We start from the raw sequence: 25,590 nt of genomic DNA, 5'->3' as shown, positions 1-25,590 counted from the left end.
CTGGCACTAGCCATGCCTGTCACACAGGCCCGGCTGCCGCCGGAGTTGCATTTTTTTCGGCCTCTGGCAATGGGGACGTACAGGGCCATTCCGACCTTGGCGGACCCTGTATGTCCCCATTGCCAGGGGCCAGAATCCATTACTCCCCATTGCCATTCGAGCCCCATAGGGCTCAATGGGAATTGGGAGGTCGTATGCACCGGCACCGTTTCTAACGGTGCCGGTGCGTCCGAGATGCTTTTCTCGCGGGTGCTGTAGTTTGCCAGACCGGGAACTACGGTACCGGCATGCTTACCGGTACCATTGTTCCCGGACCAGCATTCCTACAATGAGGCCCAGTGTCTGGTTTCTCATATAGGATTTTCAGATGCATCACTGATCGACCCAGAAATGTGGAGGCTCGGAAAATCGCCTTTTTCTCATGGGAGGGATAGTTCTTATGGCACCGGGCCACAAAAGACCCAAAAACAGTTGACGGTGGAAGCCTGGGGAAGGAGGCGGGCATTTGGGAAGTGATGTAAAAATGATCATGTGGCAAAGAAATCAAATGTAATATTTGTGTTTTTGTGTTTTCACAGGTGCACAGCAGGCGGGATTCCTCAGTGCCATCAAAGACAGTCCAGCAAGATATCCTTTTTTGAGGATTTTAACAATATTTGAGAAAAGCGCACATTCCTGATTGAGTGTGCCATTGAACTGCTTTCATTAACATGATCATTCTGAGAATAGAGGAATGCCCCAAGAAACTGCAAAACTGCTACTGCAGACTGCAGTTGGGCTTTTCCAGGAGCATTTCACACACTCATCGCAGTCAACAAAAGTAGCAGTATATATGTGGCAAACCCTACCACTGTGGCCCTTCAACTACACAAATGCGTTAACTCTGCGTTCATCTCCGTCACATGAAATGCTGTTAGCATGCACATGGCGGCAATGTGGTATGTTACTCCTCCCCTACTCTCCCAAGTGTAGTTCGGTAGGATTGCTGTTGTTTTATTTGGAGCACCAAGGCCCGGGGTAGCCGGGCTAACCAGACAAATTGTATTAATTCTGCGAGTATTGCAATCTGCATACATTAGCACATACTCGGCCTCATTATGAGACCGGCTGTAGCGGTGCCGGTAAAACTGACACGGCTGCCGTCGGAATAATTTTTTTTCAGGCGTTACGGCCTCACAGACCCAGTAATTGCCCATTCCCAGGCGCCAAAAAATATTAGTCCCCATTCCCATTTCAGTAGCATTGGACCCAGTGGGAATGGGAAGGCCGGGTGCACCTGCACCATTCGTGAATGGTGCCGGTGCATCCGACATGGTCTGCTCGTGGGTGCCGGTACGCCCGCCAGGTCAGACCTGGCTGGCGGAAAGGCACCCACGAGCAGACCTCTTAGTTTGCCCATCCGGTAACAACGGTACCAGCAAGCTTTAACGGTACGTTTGTTACCGGACTGGCAAGCTTAAAATGAGGCCCACTGTGTTACCACCCATGGGCGTTGAAAGCTCATAGTTGGGGAGCCACTGCATGCTGCAATGCCAACACATGACAGCAGTGGTACATTTTCACTGTTGGCCCTTTGACTAGCCCTTTTCTGCTACTGCAAGCCCCAGACTGAGGCTATTGGTGCGTGAGATGTATACCTTCACACAGATGGCTACATGTTTCTGTTTGCAGGTGGCTGAAAGGGAATAAGATGTGTTCTAAAACACCTGAAGCTTACTCATGCTACATAAGATGTCTCCTTGAACATCCGGTTACTATAGGGCTCTACGTCATTGAGGACGCTACTTCCGGCACTGTGATTTACGCAGCCGGGTGCTAGTGGAGTGCGCAGCTTTATTTAATCTTTCCGTGTAGGTCCAACCGGCGAGTGCATCTTCCATGCTTTTGCACCCACAGGTCTATGCTTCGCTTGGCAGACGCAGCAGATCGAGTGTTCTATGAATTTTAGCCATAATGGGTGAGTTCTGATGCTCTTAACGTGAGGTGGTTGCTTCTTGGACACGTTGCAGAGCACTGTTACAGACCTGCATTTGGTTTACTTTATGTTTGCAGGGTATTAGTGGGATGCTCATTGTGTCCTGCCTTGAACGACAGACGTAGCGGACACTGGCGTAACTGGGGCCCCCGCGATGCGGGGTGCCCCATGCCGCCCATACCCTGAGGGGGGGATCAGTGGCAGTGGGGATCCCCCTCAGCAGGGCTTGCAGGGGGCTCCCACATTTTGCGTTACGCCACTGTTAGAGGATTAAGCTGTGCATGAAAGTCATCCGTACCTGGTCAGTTCTGATATCTGATGTCTTTGATATGAGGTGGTTCCTACATGGACACACTGAAGAGTATTTCTTTTTAAAACCTGCACTTATTTTATTTTAAGGTTGCAGATCATGAGTGACATGTCGAATGTGTCCTTCTTTCATGGAACAGATTTTGAGGTAGAATTTTTTCCATCCTATTTTGATCCATGGATTGTTCTGTGGCCGATTGGACTTTGTTACTCGATCTCATTGCAGATAAACCTAATGTTTATACTTTTGGTTTCCCTTATTGTTTAGTTCTTATGCCATTTGAGGCCTCTCCGTTGTCGACCCGTGTGAGTAATCTGTGTGTGGTGGCACTTAGGGCATTGAGATTAGTCTAGAGGGCTTAATATTATTCATTTTTTCCCTTTTCTCTTTTTCAGGCCACCATTCATTTTTGTTTATGATTTGAATGTCACTATGCAAAATATTTTTGTTTTATTTTTTTTCTTTGTAATGTAGCTATTACCCTGAAGAAAACGTTCACAAATCATCGTTTAATGTTGAAACCGGTCGATCTTTATTTATGGTCAGCACTTCGAAGCATATAGTCATGTGTATTGTTTTTTGTCATCCTGAGCATCTCTAAAACATATTCTTATGTCCACACTATTTTGAGTGTCATTTCGTTATTCCATTGTCATAGGCCATGATTTGTTCCACTGAGTAATGTTGGAGCAGCTCACGGTGGTAGTCAATCACTTGGGATTAGAAGGATAGTTCCTGATTCTGAGATTTTAAAATTATATTGTACCTCTGTTGTAATGAACTAACGTGAATCATTGGGTTGTGGTTTCCTTTTGTGTAGGTATTGTCTTGTTGTTTTGACACATTGTAGATTGCATCTATTTGTGATTAAATTAAATATTGTTCTACTTTTGATTCATTTCTGCTCATGACTATTGTGGACACTAAAGCCAGATCTTGGCTTTTAGTAGTCTATGAACTGCATTGGATGTTGTGCTCGTGGGTTCACTTGAGTTGAGTAAAGTTGGGTAAAGTCAAGACACGTTAAGGTAAAGTAAGACAGGTAAAGGTAAGGGTAGTAAGACAGGTAAAGATAAAGTAAAGAAAAGTTGACTAAGATAAACTTAACAAAAAGCAAAGCCCAAGACTAGAATACATACCCCTGGTGACTTGGAGTTATATGGTAGCCTTATTTTACATGGCTATTTGGAGGAGAACTAACAGGCCAAATGCAAGCATTGTTAGGATTACTTCAAAAAAGATACCACTATTATGAAATGTTAAAAATCAACATCAAAGCCCTGATAGCTTTTTCAAAGATGCCAACATGCCGCACCCCGTTTAGAATTTGGAAGTGCAGTCCTGGTTTTAACTTTGCAAACTGTGACTTGCAGCCCTGAATCATGGGTCGCGCTACACTCTGGGCCGGCCTAGATTACGACGCTTGCGCCATACGCACAAACGTGCTGCTGAAGGGGTATGCCATACACTGCACTAGGAGAACGATAGAATTATGTGTTTTAATGCAACATACAGCACACTTTCTGAGAAAAATTGGCTAAAAAGCCAGAGTGTTTGCAATTGTTTTGAGGGGAACACCAATCCAATACATGCACGTCACCAACAGTGCACCAGAACATTAATGCTTGGTTATTAAAAGTGCCATGCCACAATGTAAACCTGTCCAACTGGCTGCACTGTGTAGACTAGTGTAGACACATAATAACATTACAGTAAAGTGTTGCTCTCCATTGTGAACAAGTCGGTTGGCATTCAGACACACAGCTCTACATGCATGTATTACATCAACAAGCAGAGAGGTGCCAGGTCTACTCCCCACTGCACTCTGTCGATCGACATATGGGAGTGGGCACTGGCGAACAACATCTACTTATCAGCAGTCTACCTCCCAGGAGATACCAACTTGGAGGCGGACCGGCTCAGCAGGCTGGGGGTCGACAACTACGAGTGGCAGTTGAATGAGGATGTTCTGAGAGAGATCGTCATCAGGTGGGGACACCCTCAGTTGGACCTATTCGCCGCCAGGAGCAACAGGAGATACCACCTGTTTGCGTCTTGGATGGGTCAAGGCATGGGCTCTCTGGGGGACACGTTGCAGGTTCAATGGAATGACATGAGCGCATACGCTTTTCTCCCCACTCTGTTGATTCACAGGGTCCTCTGCAAAGTGGAGGAATCACTGAGGCTTTTGCTTATCTTGATAGCGCTGTGGTGGCCAGCCAGACCTTGATTCTCAGAACTACTCCAGCTATCAGATCAGCCTCCTGTCCCACTTCTGGTGGGTCCAGCCCCCCTACTATCACAGCAGGGAGGCAGAGTGGTTCACCCCGCTCTACAGAAGTTAGCCCTGGCAGCGTGGTACATGAACAAGTCAACCGAAACATATGCACCTGTCACAGGACAACCTGGATATCATTCAGGGAGCCAGAAGCAGCTCCAAAAGGATTCCGTACGGTTTATAGTGATAAGGTAGAAAGACAAAATGTAGAAAGTCAAAATGTAGAAAAATAAATGTCGAAAAAAAAAATGTCGAATTTTATTTTATGACGTTTTTTATTTGAAATGGGGGAGTTCCCCACCAATTTTTTACCTATTTTTTTTTATTCCCGGACCCCAAAATAAATATATAATTAAAAAAAAGGGAATTAGACATTTTTTTTTCGACATTTTTTTTTCGACATTATTGTCATTCTACATTTTATTTTCAACATTTTGACTGACCACCATTCCGTACAAAAGCAAATGGACATGGTTCTGTCACTGGGCCAAGGCAAATAAGATAGATCCTCTGGCTTGCTCACTGGACGATGTCTTATCTTTCTCGGCGCATCTGGCTCACTCCAGATTGTAGGTAGACATCTGTCGAACTTATCTGGCAGCCATAGGGGCCTACAAAACTGCTGGCAATAGCATATTTTCCTCCTTCATTCCGGTGATCAAAAAGCTCTTGGCAGTCCTGACCAGAATGTATCCCCCGGTCAAGCGTCTTTATCTGGTCTGGGACCTTAACATGGAGCTGGGCGCCCTGGCCCACAAGCCTTTTGAGCCCATGGCATCAGCGGATATCAGGCTGGTTACTATAAAGACTGCTCTTCTGGTTGGCCTTACATCAGCACGCAGGATCAGTGAGATACAGGCGCTGGTGGCTTCAGAGACATATACCACATTTCACTGAGACAAGGTGGTGCTCAGGATGCACCCTTCACTTCTCCCTAAAATCGTGTCATCTTTTCACCTTAACGAGGAGATAGTAATTCCAACATTCTTTGCATATGCAGAGGATGAGGCTCAGAAAGTATTGTACTGTCTGGATGTCAGGCATGCTCTAAGATTTTACCTGGACAGAACAAAGAACTTCTGTAAATAGGATGCCTCGTTTATCACTTTTGGCGTGTCAAAACCAGGCTGTCAACCCTCCAAGGCTCCAATGGCAAGGTGGATGGGGATGGGGATGGCCATCAATGAGGCGTATGAAGGGCAGCACAGGTCTTTGCCAGAAAACATGCACACCCACACCATCAGAGCAAAGGCCACGGCTGTGGCCTTCCAGAGACACGTTGCATGGTAGATGATCAGCAAGGTGGCTACTTGGGCTTCCCCATCAGCTTTTTGCAAACATTACTGCTTGGATGCCAGCACGAGATCTGACACAGCATGGCCTCTATTCTCTCTCTCCTCAACACACCCCCACTCCCAGACAACCGCCCCCTCTGCAACCAGATCCATTAATACACACATACAATGAGCCCTCAACTGGCATTATTTGTAAAATAAATCATGCCCCGAACTCCCCCTTCAGCCCCATTGAATGGACCAACCGCTTTGCAGCCCCGCCTGCTCCCTGGACCCCATGCCCAGTGGAAGCAAGGAACCTGCCAAATCCAAGACAAAAGAGCTCTTCAGTATTCTTAGGGAATTAGAGACCCCAGCAACTCCATCGGAAACCTGCACTAAAGATGCAGTCTGGTGTGCCAACATACAGAAAGCTCGCACAGACAAAATCGCGCTGCTCCAAGCCAACATTGAATAGAAAAAGAGCAGCCTAGCCAAGAACACCATCCCCACTACCGCCCCTCGTCCAGTTAACATCCCAAACTGCCCACCCTTCTCCTTCTCACCGGTCTCGGCCAGGGACGTCATTTCACCAAAATGCCAGGGGTAGCGGAAGTGACATCACCCGACCCTTGACCCTCTGATGACATCACAGGAAGTGATGTCATTAGACCCCGCCCCAAAGTGATATAGCGGGTAGCGATGGTACACGACATTTCACCCGTTGCCAAAACAGGAAGTGGCATCACATAGCATTGTAAACTATGAAAAATATAGTTATGATATCACTATATGATGTACATTCATACAAGAATGGATCGCCATATGTATCATTAAGTTCAGTGTTTATTGGCCCGTATTACCAAATGACTGTGTATGCAAGCAGACGTCCATGACCAAATGATAAGCGTAAGTGCTATATAATAACACATCATTAAGCGCTTTATATAGAAAAAATATACACCCAATATCACCCAACCTGTGTTGGTACTCATTTATCGACCTCAGAAGGATGAACGGCTTAGGCTTAGTGAGGCGTTTAAGAACAGACTAAATCAGTGACTCACCCCCTGAAGTGTGCCTGAAATAAACATTTAATGAGGCCAGCAATTACTGTATAGAATTCCAGAAAGACACATTATTTGGTATACCTATTCTTTCTTATTTAGGGTCAGTGCTGAAAGTGTTAGAAGAAAAATAAGAACAAGTGCCTCAAATCTTTTTTTTTAAGGGGCCTGAACAAGAAAGCCAGCCACCCCACAAGTAAAGAGCCACAGCCCAGGAGCTTGCATAACTTAAAAAAAAAAAAAAAAAAAAAATTTTTTTTTTTTTAGTAGAGGTCGCAAGGGACACCACAGAGGTCGCAAGGGACACCACAGAGGTCGCAGTTGTGACCCCTGGCGACCCCCAAATGACGTCCCTGGTCTCGGCTAACGAAGTAGAAAAAATCATCAAAAGTCTCAAACCTTCCAAATGTCAGGGAGACCTTTGCCCAGCTGCAATCATACAGGAAGGTGCAAAAGAGTTGGTCCCATACATCTAGGCACTAATCAACTCCTCCTTCGAGACCAACACGGTACCCAACAACCTCAAGGAAGCTTGGGTTATGCCCCTATTAAAAAACCTAACCTAGATCCCAACACCCCCACTAAATACAGGCTCATCACCACCGTTCTCTCCATCCTTAAAATCTTAGACTGAGTGGCCTACCTCCAAATCCAGAAACGCCTGGAGGGCCACAACTTACTTGGCCTTAGACAATTGGGCTTCAGGCCCAGACACGGAACGGAAACAGCCCTCCTGGATCTAAAAATCCAAATGGATGAGGCCAAGGACAAGGGTAAGCTTGCTAGGCCCCTGCTGTTAGACCTGTCAGCGCCATTTGATCTTGTCGACCACCAGATCCTTACTGATCACCTGTCTACAGCAGCTGCCTTCTCCAGCAACGCTGCTACTTGGATTCAATACTTCCTGTCTAACCGCACCACCAGGGTCTTTGCACCCTCTGCCGCAGTGGACCCACTTCCCATCCACTGTGGCGTACTACAAGGCTCATGCGTCTCGCCAACACTTTACAACATCTTCACCAAGTTCCTCTTTGACCGTCTTGACAACCTGGGTGTCACATACACCAATTACGCTGATGACACCCAGGTTCTCATCACACTCTCGGGGTGCTATGAAGATGATTGTAAAAGAATCAATGAGATTTACCTGGAAATCCAGGCGTGGATGGCAGATCACTGCCTTTGCCTTACGACGAGAAAACTGAGCTCCAGATCGTCGGCTCCCAATTCCACCAGAACAAAATAGACCCTTGCTATGACTCCATCAGCATCGATGGAAACCCAATCATAGTGGCCAAGGTGATTAAAACCTTGGGAGTATACCTGGACTCCACACTGTCCCTCAAGGATCAGGTGAACTCAACCGCATCTTCCACGGCCTACACAAACAAACTAATTAACACCTGAAAGCCATTCCTGTCACTTAGCAATTGCATCACACTAGCCAGGGCTCTAGTGTTATCCAAGATCGACTACTGCAACACCATCTACCTAGGCACCTCTGAAAAGGAACCTCAAAAAACTCGAGGTCCTTCAAAACAATGCCTTAAGAGCAGCTCTAAGTATGCCGAGATCTGCACACATCTCTGCTTTCAGGCAGGACGCCCTCTGGCTCCCGGTACGGGACAGAATTGCCCTCCGCACCATTGTCATCACCAACAAGTGTCTCTCAAACACCGCTCTAAATACCTAGCCGATAAAGTCAAAATACGCCAACCCACAAGACTAACCAGAGCCGTCTACTCTTACTGTCTAGCCGTCCCAAGATTTCTACTAAAAAGAGCAGGGGGGGCGAGCTTCCTAGTACTAGCGGCCAAACAGTGGAATGCCCTTCCTCTTAGCCTCAGGACTGAACCTGCATTCTGGACCTTCAGAGCTAAAGTAAAGAGCTGGCTCTTCGAGAAGATCCAAGAAGGTTCAGCTTCTGGCCCGTCTGGCCCCTGCACCCAACGCTGTATCTGTTTGCTGCATTGTTTTCCATATACGACCACCCGGTAACCTGGTCGACCTGCACTTATGGATGTTGTACTTTTTCTTGTTTGTCAAATATGTAACTGATGTACAAGCTTTAGCGCCCAGATACCTGAGGGTTCGGTGCGCAGTACAAATGAAGAAACTAAACTAATCTAAACTAATTTGGCTAGGCCGTTTTGAAGAACTTGTTTTCATAGAGGGCAACTCTTCTCCCTAGGGCAGCATTCAGTGATAATCGATACAGTATGGACGAAAGGGGATGGGACGTAGGAGTCATTATATGTTACTCACCGTAGTGACTAACGCACTCCTAGTGCATAGTCCACTTTCCTCCATATGTCCCACCTTCCTCCTCCTTAATAAACCTGTGTCATTAACCAATTATAATATTGTTGACGCGTCAAAGGGGACTGAGGAGTGGAGCCGTTGAGGTGGGTCAGGGGAGGGCATGCTCCCGGGGCCGTGCCTCCACGCACATCTACATTTAAAGGGGAAGACACGTTTTTCTGGTGAAAAAGGTTCTGTTTCCCGTCCCTAGTGATGGATGCCCATACAGTATGGAGGAAAGGGGACTATGAACTAGGAGTACGTTAAGACTAACATTGGAATGGTATTTTACCAGTCTAGGGAAGGAATTAACCCTTACACATATAAATAGCTATTTTACAGTCTGAGACTAACACTGGAAGAGTATTTTGCCAGTCTAGGGAAGGAACAAACCCCTAAACATGTAAATAGCTAGATTACAGGTTCAGACTAACGTTGGAATGGTATTGTACCAGTCTAGGGAAGGAAGTAACCTCTAAACATGTAAATAGATAGATTTCAGGTTGAGACTAACATTGAAATGCTATTTTACTTGTCATGGGAAGGAATTAACCCCTAAATATGTAAACAGCTACATTACAGTCTGAGACTAACATTGGAACGGTATTTTGTCTAGGGAAGAGACTAACCCCTAAACATGTAAATAGCTATATTATATGCTGAGACTCACATTGGGGTAGCCTTTTACTAGTCTAGGGAAGGATTTAACCCCTAAACATGTAAATAGCTAGATAACAACTTGTGTCTAACGTTTGAATTGTATTGTACCAATCTAGGGAAGGAATTAACCCCTGAACAATTAAATAGCTTGACTACAGGCTGAAACTAACATTGGGGTGGTCTTTTACTAGTCTAGGGAAGGATTTAACCCCTAAACATATAAATAGCTAGATGGCATTCTGAGACTAACATTGGAATGGTATTTTACTAGTCTGGGAAGGATTTAACCCCCAAATCTCTAAATAGCTAGATACAGTCTAAGACGAACATTGGAATGGTATTTTACCAGTCATGGGAAGGAATTAACCCCTACATGTAAATAGGCACAGTACAGCCTGGGACTAACATTATAATGGTATGTTACCAGTCTAGGGAAGTAATTAACCCTGAAACATTTAAATAGGCACAGTACAGCCTGAGACTAATATTGGAATGGTATTTTACCAATCTAGGGAAGGCATTCACCCCTAAACATGCAAATAGCTAGATTACAGGGTGAAACTAACATTGGAATGTTATTTTACCAGTCTAGGGAAGGAATTAACCCCTATACATGTAAATGGCTAGATTGCAGTCTGAGACTAACATTGGAAAGGTATTTTACCAGTCTAGTGAAGGAATGAACACCTGAACATATAAATAGCTAGATTACAGGTTGAGACTAACATTAGGATGGCATTTTACCAGTCTAGGGAATGAATTAACTGATACATTTGCAAATAGCTAGATTACAGTCTGAGACTAACATTGGAATTATATTTTACCAGTCATGCGAATTAATTAACCCCTAAACATGCAAATAGCTAGATTACAGGGTGAGACTAACATTGGAATATTATTTTACCAGTCTAGGGAAGGAATTAACACCTAAACATGTAAATATCTAGATTTCAGGCTGTGACCAACATTGGCATGGCATTTTACTAGTCTAGGGAAGGAATTAACCCCTATATGTGTAAATAGCTAGATTACAGTCTGATACTAACATTGGAATGTACTTTATCAATCTATGGAAGGTATTACCCCCTACACATGTAAATAGCTAATTTACAGCCTGCGACTAACATTGGAATGTATTATACCGGTCTAGGGAAGGAATTCATCCCTAAACATGTAAACAACTAGATTACTGTCTGGAACTAACATTAGGATGGCATTTTACCAGTCTAGGGAAGAAATTAACCCATACACTTGTAAATAGCTAGATTACAGTCTGAGACTGACATTGGAATAGTATTTTACCAATCCAGGTAAGGCATTAACCCCTAAACATGGAAATAGCTAGATTACAGTGTGAGACTAACATTGCACTGTTATTTTACCAGTCTAGGATAGCGATTAACACCTAAACATGTAAATATATAACGAACAGGCTGTGACTAACATTGGAATGCAGTTTTACTATTCTAGGGAAGGAATTAACCCCTGCACATGTAAATAGCTAGATTACAGTGTGAGGCTGACATTGGAATGGTATTTTGCCTGTCTAGTGATGGAATTAACCCCATAAAATGGAAATAAATAGATTACAGGTTGAGACTAACATTAGGATGGTATTTTACCAGCCTAGGGAAGGAATTAACCTATATATTTGGAAATAGCTAAATTACAGTCTGAGACTAACATTGGAATTATATTTTACCAGTTATGGGAAGGAATTAACTCCATAACATATAAATAGCTAGATGACAGTCTGAGACTAACATTGGAATGGTATTTTACCAATCTAGGGAAGGAATTAACCCCTAAACATGTAAATAGTTAGATTACAGGTTGAGACTAACATTCAAATGGTATTCTGTCAGTCTAGGGAAGGAATGAACCCCTACACATTTAAATAGTTAGCCCACAGTCTGAGACTAACATTGAAGTGGTATTTTACCAGTATAGGGAATTAATTAACCCTAAACGTACGTGTAAATAGGTAGATTACAGGCTCAGATTAACATTGGAATGCTATTTTACCAGTCATGGGAAGGAATCTACCATTAAATATATAAATAGCTAGATCACTAGTTGAGACTAACATTAGAATGGTATTATACCAGTCTAGGGAAGAATTTAACCCCTAAACATGTAAATAAGCAGCGTGCAGCCTGAAGCTGACATTGGAATGGTATTGCACCAGTCTAGGGAAGGAATCAACCCCTAAACATGTAAATATCTAGATTACAGGCAGGGACTATCATTGGAATGCTATTTTACTATTTACAGGAAAGAATTAGCCCCTACACATTTAAATGGCCCGATTACGGTCTGATACTGACATTGGAATGGTATTTTACCCATCTAGTGAAGAAATGAACCCCTAAAATGTAAATGGATAGATTACAGGTTGAGACGAACATTAGGATGGTATTTTTCCAGTGTAGGGAAGGAATTAACCCATACATGTGTAAATAGCTAGATTACAGTCTGTGACTAACACTGGAACAGTATTTTACTAGTCTAGGGAAGGAATAAAACCCTAAACATATAAATAGCTAGATGACAGTCTGAGAGTAACATTGGAGTGATATTTTACCAATCCAGGGAAGGAATGGAATCAACCCCTTAACATGTAAGTAGTTAGATTACAGGTTGTGACTAACATTGGAATGATATTTTACCTGTCTAGGGAAGGAATTAACCCCTACACATGTAAATAGCTATCTTACGGTCTGAGACTAATGATGGAATGGTATCGTACCAGTCTAGGTAATGAATTAATCCCTAAACATGTAAAAATCTAGATTACAGGCTGAGACTAACATTGGAATGCTGTTTACTATTATAGGGTCGGGATTAACCCCATAACATATAAATAGCTAGAATACAGTCTGAGACTAACATTGGAATGGGATTTCACCAGTCTGGTGAAGGAATTAACCCCTAAACGGGTAAATACCTGGTTTCCAGTCTGAGACTAACATTTGCATTGTTGTTTACCATTCTAGGGAAGGAAATAACCCCTAAACATATCAACAGAATGATTACAAACCGAGACTAACATTGGAATAGCATTGTAGAAGTCTAGGGAAGGAATTAACCCCTCCACGTTTAAATATATACATTACAGGCTTAGGGTAATGTTGGAATGCTATTGTACCAGTCTCGGGAAGGAATTAACCCCTAAACATGTAAATAGCTGGATTACAGGCTGAGACTAACATTGAAATGGTACTTTAGCAGTCTAGTGAAGGAATTAACCCCATAACATGTAAATAGCTAGATTACAGGTTAGGACTAACATTGGAATGGTATTTTACCAGTGTAGGGGTGGCATTAACCACTAAACATGTAAATAGGCATTTTGCCGGTTGAGACTAACATTGGAATGGTATTTTACCAGTCTAGGGAAGGAATGAGCCCCTAAACATGTAAATAATTAGATTACAGTCTGAGACTAACATTGGAAATATATTTTACCAGTCTAGGGAAGGAACTAACACTTACACATGTAAATAGGTAGATTACAGGTAAATACTAACATTGGAATTGTATTGTGCCAGTCTAGGGAAAGAAGTAACCCCTAACCATGTAAATAGCTAGTTTACAGGTTGAGACTCACACTGGAATGGTATGTTACCTGTCATTACTAGGTATTAAACCCTACACATGTACATAGCTAGATTACAGGCTCAGGCTAACATTGAGGTGGTATTTTACTAGTCTGGAAATCATTTAACCCATAAATCTCTAAATAGTTAGATGACAGTTTGAGACTAACATTTGAATGCTATTTTACCAGTCATGGGAAGGAATTAAGCTCTACATGTGTAAATAGCTAGATTACTGGCTGATGCTAACATTGGAATGGTACTTTATCTATCTATGGAATGTATTACCCCCTACACATGTAAATAGCTAGCTTACAGTCTGAGACTAACATTGGAATGCTATTATACCAGTCTAGGGAAGGAATTAACCCCTAAACATGTAAATAACTAGAATACAGGTTGAGACTAATAGGGGAATGGTATTTTACCAGCCAAGCGAAGGGATTAAGCCCTAAACATGTAAATAGGCAGATTGCGGGTTTAGACTAACAACTGAATGCTATTTTACCAGTATGGGAAAGGAACTAACCCCTAAACATGTAAATATCTGGATAGCCTGAGACTATCATTGAAATGCTATTGACATTTTACTATTGGCTGACATGCAATACACCCTTCGCCTCGTCGACTGACCGCTGGTATGATTTATTTCTTCTACCCAGTTATCAGAATGCCTAAAGAGAAACTAACTACCCTTCTCCATTCTCCCATAGTGTGGCACTGGGCAAAAGCCAGGCAGCTCAAGCTCAAGGTTTTGCCTGATCTACGTGCATGGGGATGTATGATTACGTGTTAACGTTCATCTATGCCTCCCAGGGCTTTGCGGCCATAGCGTTGATAGTACTGCTGTGAGAGTGTTTAGCTCTGATGGTGAGAAGGCTTGGGAGCTAGGTTTGACTCTCATCTCCTCCACCGCCTTTTGGAATTTTCCTTTATTTAACCAGGAAAAAACAGACCAAAGTCAGAAAAAAACACTAGTGGGCAATATGGAGTCATAACGTATGTATGATTGGAGCTGCAATTAACTTAAAAGCAAGTATGGCCGAGGTGGGGGCTTATCTGTGTGCTTGTGGCCGTATTAGTGGGTCATGTCGTGGTACAGTACAGCGTAAATAGTACAGGTTGGGTACCCCTTCACATCCAATACCATTTTTCTTTGTGTACAAAAATACTAATATTTAGATTAATTGAACCCCGGAATTGTGCCAATCCCTATCTGCAAACGGTTTGGGGTGCCTTTTTTATGTCTTTCCTTTGAATTGTGGATTGGATTTCAGGTCGCAGCAACTCCCTTTCCACTAGTGAGGAACCATCATTATTCGAATCGTCTCAGGGTTGAAGATTGTCCCTCAATGTATTTCGACCAGCCCACTGCATAGAGACATATGTACCAGTAGGGGGAGTGCAGACAGTGGCTGCCATTTGTTGTGTAGAGGCATTGCCCTGTGACCCTTTTTTTTAAAGAGACAACATTGTTGTTTTTAACATTCTATACCTGACTTGGGAGAGCAAAGTCCCATACTGTATTTTGGTGCCATTCTCTGTTCTTGCACACTAGTAGGTCGCAGGACATTAGCCATGATATGCTTAAGACATTTGTGAGACATGATGTGCTGTTATGATCCTTGTTGTATTGTACATACATGGCAGTAAGGTCAGGGCGCAAACTCAGAAAAAACCACAGTAGTCTCTCTGTGATCACAGGTTTTCTGCTTTGACCACTCACACCTACAATTCTAGCCCCCGAAATCCCTGAACACATACGTTGGCTGAGATTTCCATCAGGAGCCAATTGGAAAACATTGGCAATCAAAGGCAACTGGAGTGGATTTGGGGGCAGAAGTGGAGTGGAATAATGGTAACAAAGTGAAGGCACTGGTCTGATGTGCGTACAGAAAACGGTAGAGCACTAGAATGGGGAGATCACAGCTCTTGATCATTAAGCAGTATGGGAGACCTTGCTGCCAACGACTAGGTTCTTGTAAGACAGTGCCCTTCCATCTCGATTGGTGCGTAAAACATGGTGGGGTGAGGCCCTGTGTCGCACTGGCCTAGGTTCTCGCCCCCCACATTTGTCTGATGTACATATTAGCACCCGGTGGCAGTGCGGAGAGATACAACCCATGGTGCCCAGCACATAATCACCCAAGAACTGAAGGCCCAGTTTATTAAAGTCAATGCCGGGGGCGGATTAAAGTCTGGTCAAGTGTGAATGCAATACTTTGCTGCAGCATCTGTCAGAGGCGAGAGACGAGAGGATGAAAGTGCAGTATGTCTGGGTCCCAGAGTGTGGGCAGGGCTAATACGAGACAAGATGCACATACCGCATCCTTAGCCACGATGTAATTCAGTAATGATTCACAAAAACGCTGCAGATTGTGTTGGCAATTACGCAGTCGACGCACGACCAACAGCCGGTCGCGTGAGACCGAATCTGCTCAATGTACTGTCCTATAGGTACCACAACTCCCACAAAGCATTGGCCCGCAAATGTCGCCTCGCAAACCGCAGGTGTGGTAGCAACTTCAAACCCTGCCAATAAACACACTAATAACAATGTGTCCCAAAAAAACATCTGAGATCAAATTAATAATTTAAATTGAATACTAAAGAAATACATTGTCCAGTGGATGAAGCAGACACTATGTTCGAATCCTGGTCCCAGGTTTATGCGGCGTGCACTGGGCAGGCTTTCGGTCTCACACACAGCACAGCTACAGAGATGGGCACCAGAACGGCGGTCTGCTTGAAAAGATGCATAAGTCACACTCTCCTCCAACACGTGGGCCGCAAAAAGGTAAGGGGCAATACATCAATGTGTGTGGGCTTCCACCCTCTAATGGCAAGGAGCCATTTAATGGTGAAATACTAAACAGCATCTCTGAAGGCCCTGAACGGTGTGGAATCGGATCAGAGAAACATTAGGATTCGAATAGTGTAGAGGTGTGGGTGCAATGTGGCCAATTCGCCCAATACAAAAAAGTGTTAGGCACAAAGATTTCAGGCAGTTACTGTACATACGCTAAAAGTCCTGAACCAACATAGACAGTGGAGTAGTACATGCCCCCTTCCCTCTGCCCCGTGCACTTTAGCTATGCAAAGTAGCATGTTACAAAATGCCAAATAAATAAATAATATACAAGGCTATGTGTTTCCATCTGAGTATGCAACGCACAAGAGAGCCTGAACGTGCTTCCCAGTTATGGCTGTGCTTGATCTCTGCTGTCTACTCACCATTAAGGCATTGGACAAACAGCTTGGAAGAGAAAACAAACACGACTCCCAAATTCTTTTCCGTTTTTAATCTTAGAAACAGTCAATTGTTTTCATTTGGTGCTTTTATATGTAAATGGATCGATCATATTTCACACAGAAAAATTAGATCACGTCTAAAACTTTTGTGTTTGGAACCTGCTATGGTGCCACTTCAAATACTTCTGTTAACGATTATCGAAAATTCACTGTAAAAGTTGCCCTACGCGGGTATCAAGCAATGAATCAGTTATTTCCGGTTTGTCACAATGTAATTATTAATCAGGCTTAGGATGTTATCTCAGGAAAAGGATATGGTGTAGCGGAACTCAAAATAGAGAAAGAATGTGTATCTTATAGGACGAGAAATCATAAGAAAGACCAGGGGCAAGAGCCAAAGTTGATAGATGCTCTTCATAAGCAGTCCAGGCCTTTTAGCAAACAGCGCTTTGTATCATGCGGCTTGCATTTGAGTTTTTTTTATAATTCTATTAATAATTGATGTTCTTGGAAGGCACAACATGGCAGTTTCCACACACTGTGAAAAAGGATGGATCAGTAGAAGCACTCCTTAGTATTATATAGTTAGAAATTAATTTGCTCAATGATATGTAGAAATGTAAATATTATTTTGAGGTGCGGGGGAGGAAACGTGAAACTGGCACAGGATCACAACAACAGTACATGTAGGAAGAAAGACGAGGATCCAAAATTAGGAGCCCTCCCGTCCCCTGCACTCTGTCATAAATCCATCCAATGATGGTTCAAAAAATTTTGATTGCGTAGATACTTGAACAGTAATTTTCTGATTAGGTTAATAATAAAGATAAATATTCAGTAGTTTCGTAAAAAAAACAAAAACAAAAGAGGAGGTTTTAATTAATGTCACAATAAATTTACCATAGAGACTTAGAGTGAAAAAGCCAAAATGACTGTCTACAGAGAAACATGAAAACAATAAACCATGGTAGTCCGTTTATGCATTGTGTGGCTGACGCGTTTCGGGATACATATCCCTTCTTCTTGAGCCTAGTAGATTTGGACTGCAAAACCTAAATAAACATAAAAGACCGTTTCAATAGACATATTCATCACATGTTAAATACTGAACATAGCGGTCACTATTAATCTCACATCAAAGTTACATATAGGGGTATACCCTGTCAGGTGTAGTTAAGAGATCGCTGTCAAAGGTATTCTTGAGAGTCGTCCCGTCTATGGGGGTCCCAACTGAGGCCAGTGCAACAAGGAATGCCCATTTTTTGCATCAGAAAGTAGTTAAAAATATGCTAATGGTTGCCTGTCAGGAAAACCAGTCTCCAGAGAATGTATGTAGGCAATTCAAACGGTGGCATACCTTAAGTATGGTCAAGGTGGAGATTGAGGAATCACTCAAAGTATGGTGAATTCATGTCTTCCAATTATTCCCACCAACCGGTGGAGGAAATACTCATCTCAAGCGTGCAAGGTGCCTATAAGTAAAACACAAATGGAGTGGTTCTGAAGGTTTGAATGTTGATTAAACATGCAGCTAGAGGAGAAAATATTGCTGTTCTTATAAGGATACACACTAAAAATAAAGAGCTATAGGGACAAGGGTCCCTTATAGATATCAACAGGATGGGGCCATTAGAGTATGGTTGGCGCTAAAAAGAAGGGCCATGTGTAAACCTACGGCTTACCTTAAAGGATGCAAGCTAAATCGGGAGTTTTAACGCGTGAATTCACTGCTGGCATGGAGGTTTAAATGTGTCCCGTAGTGCCTTAGTGAGCCAGAGTATAATATTCTATATGGGGAAAATAAAGGAAACAAAAGATTCAGTATGCTCTCCAGACGAAAAGATCTAGGAGGCCTATATCTATATTAAGTAAGGCGCCATTGAGGACGTATTCTATTTACCTCTGTTACGTGGTTACGAAGCATCTACACGAACACGTGTGAAGAGAGAGCTGTAAATGTGGCAAAATGATACTCGAATGCGAGCGTCTCCCGACCAAAAGGACGCGCTTCTCGTACAGACTCTGGTGGGTCTAATCGTCTCCCTGGCAACCCACTACACAGACAACAGCCATCCAAGATTGAGCATGTGTGTGGTAAACATTGAAAACAGACTTATTGAGCGCACAGCATGCACACGGGCTGTGAGGCTGGTGCATATAAGAGCAGCATTTTAAAGGGTGCACTGCAAAGCAAAAAAATGCCTACGGCAGTATATCCACAATGTCTAAACATTATTGGAAGACTGAATTGAGTAAAGAAAAACAAAACAGCCTCGAAAAAATGAAACAATTATCCACGTTAGTTGAAAAAGGATACCAGATCAATTATGTGAATCAACTTTGACAAATGAATATGTGGGTTAAGCAATATTGCCACATCCGGGATCCTTGCAGGTAGAAGCACAATTTCATAGTTTCTGTATCATAATACAGGTTATACAGATCAAATGATTATATGTATAATGCACTGGTATCCCAGCGGGAACCCCCAAAAAAAGAAGAGTGACCTAAATACCCTCTACCTACAAATGTGTTATATAATGAACATATAACACATTGTAGGGCATAATTAACCAACAGTGGGCCGGTCAACATGTCCCGGACTAATTAGACCTTAACAGCTGTTCCACTGTGGATGACGGGTAATGACATTTAATATGTCTATTTGAGTAACTCACTATAACATAAAATACAATTCAGTCTATTAAAGAAACAAAAAGAAAAAAGAAGGAAAAAAGATTAACAGTAAGGTGTGGACTAGTGAAAAATGTCCTTACTCACAAATAGTTTAAACCTGAGGGGACAATGAAAAAAAGATATCTAAATACGCTACAGTGTACCAACACCATTGTTCTACAGTAGAACATGGGATATGGTCAAGTTCAGATAAAACATCTCAGGGAAAACTCCTCATTAAGCCCTTGTGGGTTAAGTGTGTCTAGTTGATGTATCCAAAATTTCTCCCTGCGGGAGAGGATAGATTGGTAGTCTCCCCCTCTGTATGGTTTCTTGACGACCTCCAAAACTTGGAACTTGATCTGGGCCACCGTGTGATGGTGTTCCATAAAATGTCTTGCCAATGGAGATTTAGTGTTTTTACATCTGATGTTGGATTTATGCTTGGTTATTCTTTCCTTCACCGCTCTTGTGGTCTGGCCCACGTACAGTTTGCCACATGGGCATTTGATTGCATAGATGACTCCTGTCGACATGCAGGTCGCGTAGTCTCTGAGTTTAAATTTCTTTACCCGTGAGGGGATGTCATATATTTTCACTCTTAATCACATTGTTACAATGGGAACAACCCAAGCATAGGAATGTGCCCTTCTCTCTTGTTTGAAGAAGCATTTGTTTGTCTTTGGGGGGTTTTTCAGCTCTCACAAGTTTATCCCTCAGGTTCTGTCCTCTTTTGAAGGCCATCATTGGGTATTTGGGAAATAATCTTTCCAGTAGTGGATCATTATGGAGAATATTCCAATGTTTCTTAATTGCTCGACCCACTTGGAAACTTTGTCGGGAGTATTTAGAAATGTAAAGTAGTGGAGTCTCTTTGGTTTTAATTTTAGGCGTGAGAAGTTGTTCCTTACTTTTATTAGAGGATCTCTCCTTTGCGTCTTCCAAAAACAGGTTGTGGGTATCCCCTCTTTTCAAATTTGTCCAACAGCTTGGTGCATTCAACATCCAGTCCTGCAGGGTTAGAGACAATTCTCTTCAATCTTAGAATTTGGCTGTAGGGCAAACTACTTAGCATTGTCTTTGGATGAAAACTTGAGAAGTGTAGTAAATTGGTGACGTCTGTCGGTTTGTGGTAGACGTTGGTGGCAATTATATTATTCTTGATCTCCAGACTGACATCTAGAAAATGAAGGGATGGTGTGCCTACCTCCATTGTAAATTTGATGCTCCGATGTACTGAGTTTAAAAAGTTGAAGAAAGAAGTTAGTTCATCCGGGGTGCCACACCAAATTCCAAAGATATCATCGATTTAGCGCTTCCATACTAATATTCTGCTTTTGACCAATCGTCATTTTCCAGGACATGTCTGTGCTCAAATCTATACATGAAAGTGTTCGCGTACACAGGGGCCATTGCTGACCCCATCGATGTTCCCGTGACTTGTAGGTAAAAGTTCCCTTGGAATCTGAAGTAATTGTTATTCAGTATCAAGCTGAGGAGTTTTACAATCAGCTGCGGGATTTAATTTAATGGTACTCACTTTGGCGACCTCGGATTGATGACGGGCTGAGTCGGCTCTGCTGCAGGATTTGAACTTGTGAAGCGCAGGGAGGTCCCATATCTGAGGCGGGCACTTCATCTAGGAGGGATCCACCTGACCACTAAATGGCCCCATTTTGCAAAGCACTATTGGTCAAGAAAACAGAAGTGTTTGAGGTGAACCCTGACAGTGATGGCAACTCTGCACAACGAGTAATCTGCTGCACAGGAACTATTATCCTGAATGATTTGAGAGCTTTGGTTTGACCGGTCCGAAATTCAGTGTCCCATTCATTGGAATGGCACTCCTCTGATGCTGTAGTCCCTTTTCTCTGTCGTTCGGTTGATAAGTATTTAGTGCATAATAAAGATCACGCTGAGTGTCTCCGCCCCGTTGTGCCTGGCATGGGGGCCCAAGCACCTGAGTTAGATCACTCCAGGTGCCGCTTCCTGTGCAAGAAAGGTAAAGACCAAGCGAAGGGGACCAGCAATTCTCTCAGGTTCATTGGAAGTTTTTGACCCTTTTACACACATATTTGTGCTGAGAGAGGACAATGTTGCCCATAATATGCCCCTACATGTTGAGGTCTTCAGGGTTGCTTTCAATGCTTCATCTGTCTGCTTGCCTATGCCGACTCTGTCATTCTGGCAGAATTGACAATCCCAAGACTGGGCCTCCTTTTCGGAATTGATGTACAAAGGATTTAGCAACCTGCCTCCACACTTTCGCCGTATTGGGCAAACCTCAAATAAATATTAGGAACATTTTTCACGTAAGGCTTTTTATCGGGCATGGAAGTGCCCACCCTTCTGGTGGATTTTTCCAAAGTTTCTTCTGCCCTGGTCAATTTGCCTGCCCATCGAGCCCCATATGTTGGCAACTCTGCACCTTCTTCCCACAGAAAAAAGGCCAATTAAGTGGGTTTTTCCCACAGATCTTGACATTCCAGGCCTTACCCATCTAAGCTTGATTCTCTTGAATGATTCTTCCCTAGATTATTTGGCTGGTAGTCTTGCCTTTCATGACTCGAAAATTATCACCTCCTCCCCCCGCCCCTCCCCCCAGTCAGGGGTTACTTACACTATCTGTTTAGCCAGGGATAGAAAGATCTTGGAACAGCAACTCTCCTTGATGGTGGACATTCTCCAAGGTTTGGGATTCGTAGTCCCCAAAATATCTGTTTTGACTCCCACGCAACACATCCAATATATGGGTTTCTTGGTAGATTCTAAGTGGTGAAGTCTGCTTCATCCAAAGCTCAACATGAGGAGAACATGTCAAGGGATTCCCAGCATCATAGAAAGGAGTGCATTGTATCTGGGATGTTAGCAAATGTAATCCTTTCACCTTCTAGCAAGGCAGTGTGTCCAGGTCCCATACATTACAGAGCTCTTCAGATGCGCAAGACCAGACAACTATGCAAAAATGTCTCCTACTTTCTGCTGGTTCTGCTTGCTTCAGATGCCAGGGATTAACTTTAGTTTTGGCTGAAGCACATATAAGCGTGGAACTGGAAAGCAAGATATCATTTTGCAGACAGACACCCACAACCTTGGTTGAATTTCAAAGAGGAAGGATATGTCCTCAGGGGCTAAATGGTCAGTGCAGAAACAACTTCATATAATGTTAATATATTTGTACGATGCACTGTCACCACTGCTGTGGTCCCCAGGTGCTCTGGCAGATCTGAAAAGGAGCATGTCAAGAGGTGCTGTCGTGGAGGGTATTAGGGTGTAGTGGGAAGAGAAAAGTGAGAGTTGTGATGTTCTGTTGGCCACTTCAATTCGGTTTGCACCGTTCACTGAGCTTACCTGCAGTTTTCGATTGGTGTCAGAGTTCCCATGTGCTGTTGTGGCAGGTTATGTGTTGTTAGACTGTTGTTGCAATGTGGGGAAGTGTGTGCGGATTGCTGTGCAGAGAGGTGGTTGTGTGAGTTTCTGTATGTTGAGTATGCAGAAAGTTGAAATTTTAAGGTACGGTTATAATGGTTTTAAAATATTTGTCGATTTCTTACCACTTTGTCTTTGCGTTTCTGCGCTCAATCTCTATAGTTATCATGTGTGTTTGGTACTCTTCTTTGACTGCCTAGTTGGCAGGCAAGCTGCGTAGTGGGAGCTCTCTTTGTGTGGCCCAATCGGTTTGTGTATCTAGCTCATATCCACTACCTCCACTGCCCTGCAGCAGGTGTAGTTTTGGTCACAGCACTTGTCCCTTATTGTCCATCTTGTTGGTTGTCCCCACCTATCCAAGCATATTTTAGGATTGGTGGCGTGTGGGTCTGGGTGGGAGGTCTGTGCCCACCCCTGCTTTTATAAAGGGGATAGGTTGGGGATTATGGTTTCCTACAGGAGTATTCACGTTTTCGTTGTGGACCTTTCTTCCTAGTTGATTCCTCCTGAATCTGGAGCAAATAGCCAAGTTTTGAGTAGTTTACTGAAATCCAAATGACCCATTGTGGTGCATATGTTTTTTTGTAGGTTACTCCAGGTTGCGGTAGCTAGGTGAGTGAAAGATGATCCTCTGAGTTTCTTTTGTTGTACGTTTTTGGTGCAAGGCGAATGTGGTTGTTTGATCTGAGTGATCTTGTCGGGTGGTAGACTGTTATTTCTTTCTTTAGGAACACTGCTCCTTGGCTGTGTACTGCTCTGTGTGTTATGCACATCTTTTTTAACTTTGTTCTCTCTTTTATTGGCAGCCAGTGTAGCATTTTCAAAGCAGGCGTAATGTGTTCTCTTCGTGGTAGTCTGAGCAGGAGTCTTGCCGCAGCGTTCTGGATGCACTGATGTTTTTTAACAGTCGTTCTGGTATTCCTAGGTATAGGCTGTTGGCATAGTCTGCTCTGGACATGATGAGTGCGATGATGGTGAGTGTTTTGTGGGAGAAAGAAAGGAATGGTAGGATCCTTTTTACTGTGTTTAGCATGAAGAAACCTTTCTTGATTATGCTGTTTACTTGTAGTGTTAGTTTGTTGCCCATCAAGACTCCCAGGTTTTTTACAATCATTGATGAGTCGGTGCTCTACCCAGTTCCATTGGCCATGGGATGTAGTGCTCGTTTTCCTCGCTTTTAGCTATAATCATAATTTCAGCTTTGCCCGGGTTGAGCTTGAGGCTGTTTGTGTTCATCCAGCTGTAGAGCTCTTGTAGGCAGTTGTTGAGCTTTTTGTTTACTTCCTGTATTTCTTCTATTGTGTAGATGGTCTGAGTTTCATCTGCGTAGTTGTAGCATGCGAGGCCATGTTTTTTGATTATTTTGATTAGTGGCATCAGTTATATATTGAAGAGCAATGGGAAGAAGAATGATCCTTGTGGAACTCTGCAGTTGGATTCCCTTGAGGTAGATTTGAAAGGTTTGATCCAGATGGTTTCTGTCCTGTTTGTTAGGAAGGATTTTATCCATGGTAGGGCTGTGTCAGTGATTCCTATTTCTTCTACTTTCCCAATGAGGATTTCATGGTTGACAGTGTGAAATGCTGCACAGAGGTCCAGAATGATTACAGCTGTGCTTTTGTTTGAGTCTGCATTCGTTTTTAGATCGTCCCAGATTGAGATTGAGAGCAATGCTGTTTCCGTTCCCCTCATCGGTCTGAAGCCTACATGTACTTGGTCCAACAGTCGGTGCTCCTCTGTGAATGCTTGTGTGATTCTGGAGACATATGTCTCGAGTAGTTTAGCTGGGTAGGGTATGTTGGATATGGGTCTGTAGTTGGAGAGGTCTTCTAGGTTTCCTGCTGTGTCCTTGAGGAGCAGCTTGATGTATGCCACTTTGAATGATTGCAGTACTTTCCCTGTTGAAATTGATTGATTGAAAAGGTTTCTGTAGTATTCCATGGAAGTTCCTTGTGTGAGGATTGATTTGTGTATGTCTTCGGGACATGGATCCATGGAGGAGCCAGATTTGTTGCTGTTGCTTACCAGCTTGATGAATGTCTCTGCTGATAATTGTGGGAAGCTTCGGAGTTTGTTTTGATGATCCTCGGATGGCTGAGTGAGTCGCATGTTGTAGTCGATTGGTCTGCTTTGTATGATTTGGTGGATGCTGGTGATTTTGTCTATGAAGTGGTCTGTGGGGTCATTGCATAGCTTCAGTGAAGGTATCAGAGTGTTGTTGCAGCGGGTTTCTTATTACGTGTATGATTTTAAACAATTCCTTTTTGGGTGTTGGTGGCTTTGGTGATTCTGTTGTCATAGTATTTCTTTTTGGCTTTATGGATTTTCTTCTTGTATGAGTTGATTTGTTGCTGGAGTTCTAATTTCTTCACCTGATCGTTTTTTTCCTCCATTCTAATTCAAGTTTCCTGTTTTTCCTTTTCATGGCGTAGAGTAGCGGGGTAAACCATTTTTCTGTCACTCTTTTGCATGATGGGGTGAAAGGTTTTTCCTTTGAGATCCCTTTGATCGTTCCTGAAATCCTTTTATGGAGTAGTTCTGTGTTTAATTTCGATGTCGGCTTCGTCCAGGGTCGTTGTCAGTGGTTTGTTGATTTCTAATTGTTCTGCTAGGTTGCTAGTTCTGACGGCTCTCCAGTTTCTTTTCATGATACTTGGCAGTTTGTCTGTTTTTGTTGTTGTTGTCATTATCGTGGGGAGTGTGATTATGAATGGAATTACAAGGTGGTCGCTCCAGAGGATCTGTAGTGGTGGTGGTGTGGCAATGAGA

At 43.2% G+C, this 25,590-nt stretch overlaps 1 protein-coding gene across 3 annotated transcripts in view; it reads left to right on the top strand.

Moving 5' to 3' along the window:
* The window catches only part of ZDHHC14 (zinc finger DHHC-type palmitoyltransferase 14), a 670,162-nt gene that overhangs the window by 609,726 nt on the left and 34,846 nt on the right, over positions 1 to 25,590 (top strand). For all 3 annotated transcript variants that reach the window (XM_069607727.1, XM_069607725.1, XM_069607726.1), the window contains one exon: positions 579 to 627. In XM_069607727.1, the coding sequence (XP_069463828.1) occupies positions 579 to 627 (49 nt within the window). The remainder of the gene's footprint in view (positions 1 to 578; positions 628 to 25,590) is intronic.

Source organism: Ambystoma mexicanum, chromosome 4q (assembly GCF_040938575.1).
Source record: "Ambystoma mexicanum isolate Mex_15411 chromosome 4q, UKY_AmexF1_1, whole genome shotgun sequence".
Taxonomy (NCBI): domain Eukaryota; kingdom Metazoa; phylum Chordata; class Amphibia; order Caudata; family Ambystomatidae; genus Ambystoma; species Ambystoma mexicanum.
The sequence above is the reverse complement of the archived record's forward strand: the minus strand, read 5'-3'. Positions and strand labels throughout refer to the sequence as shown.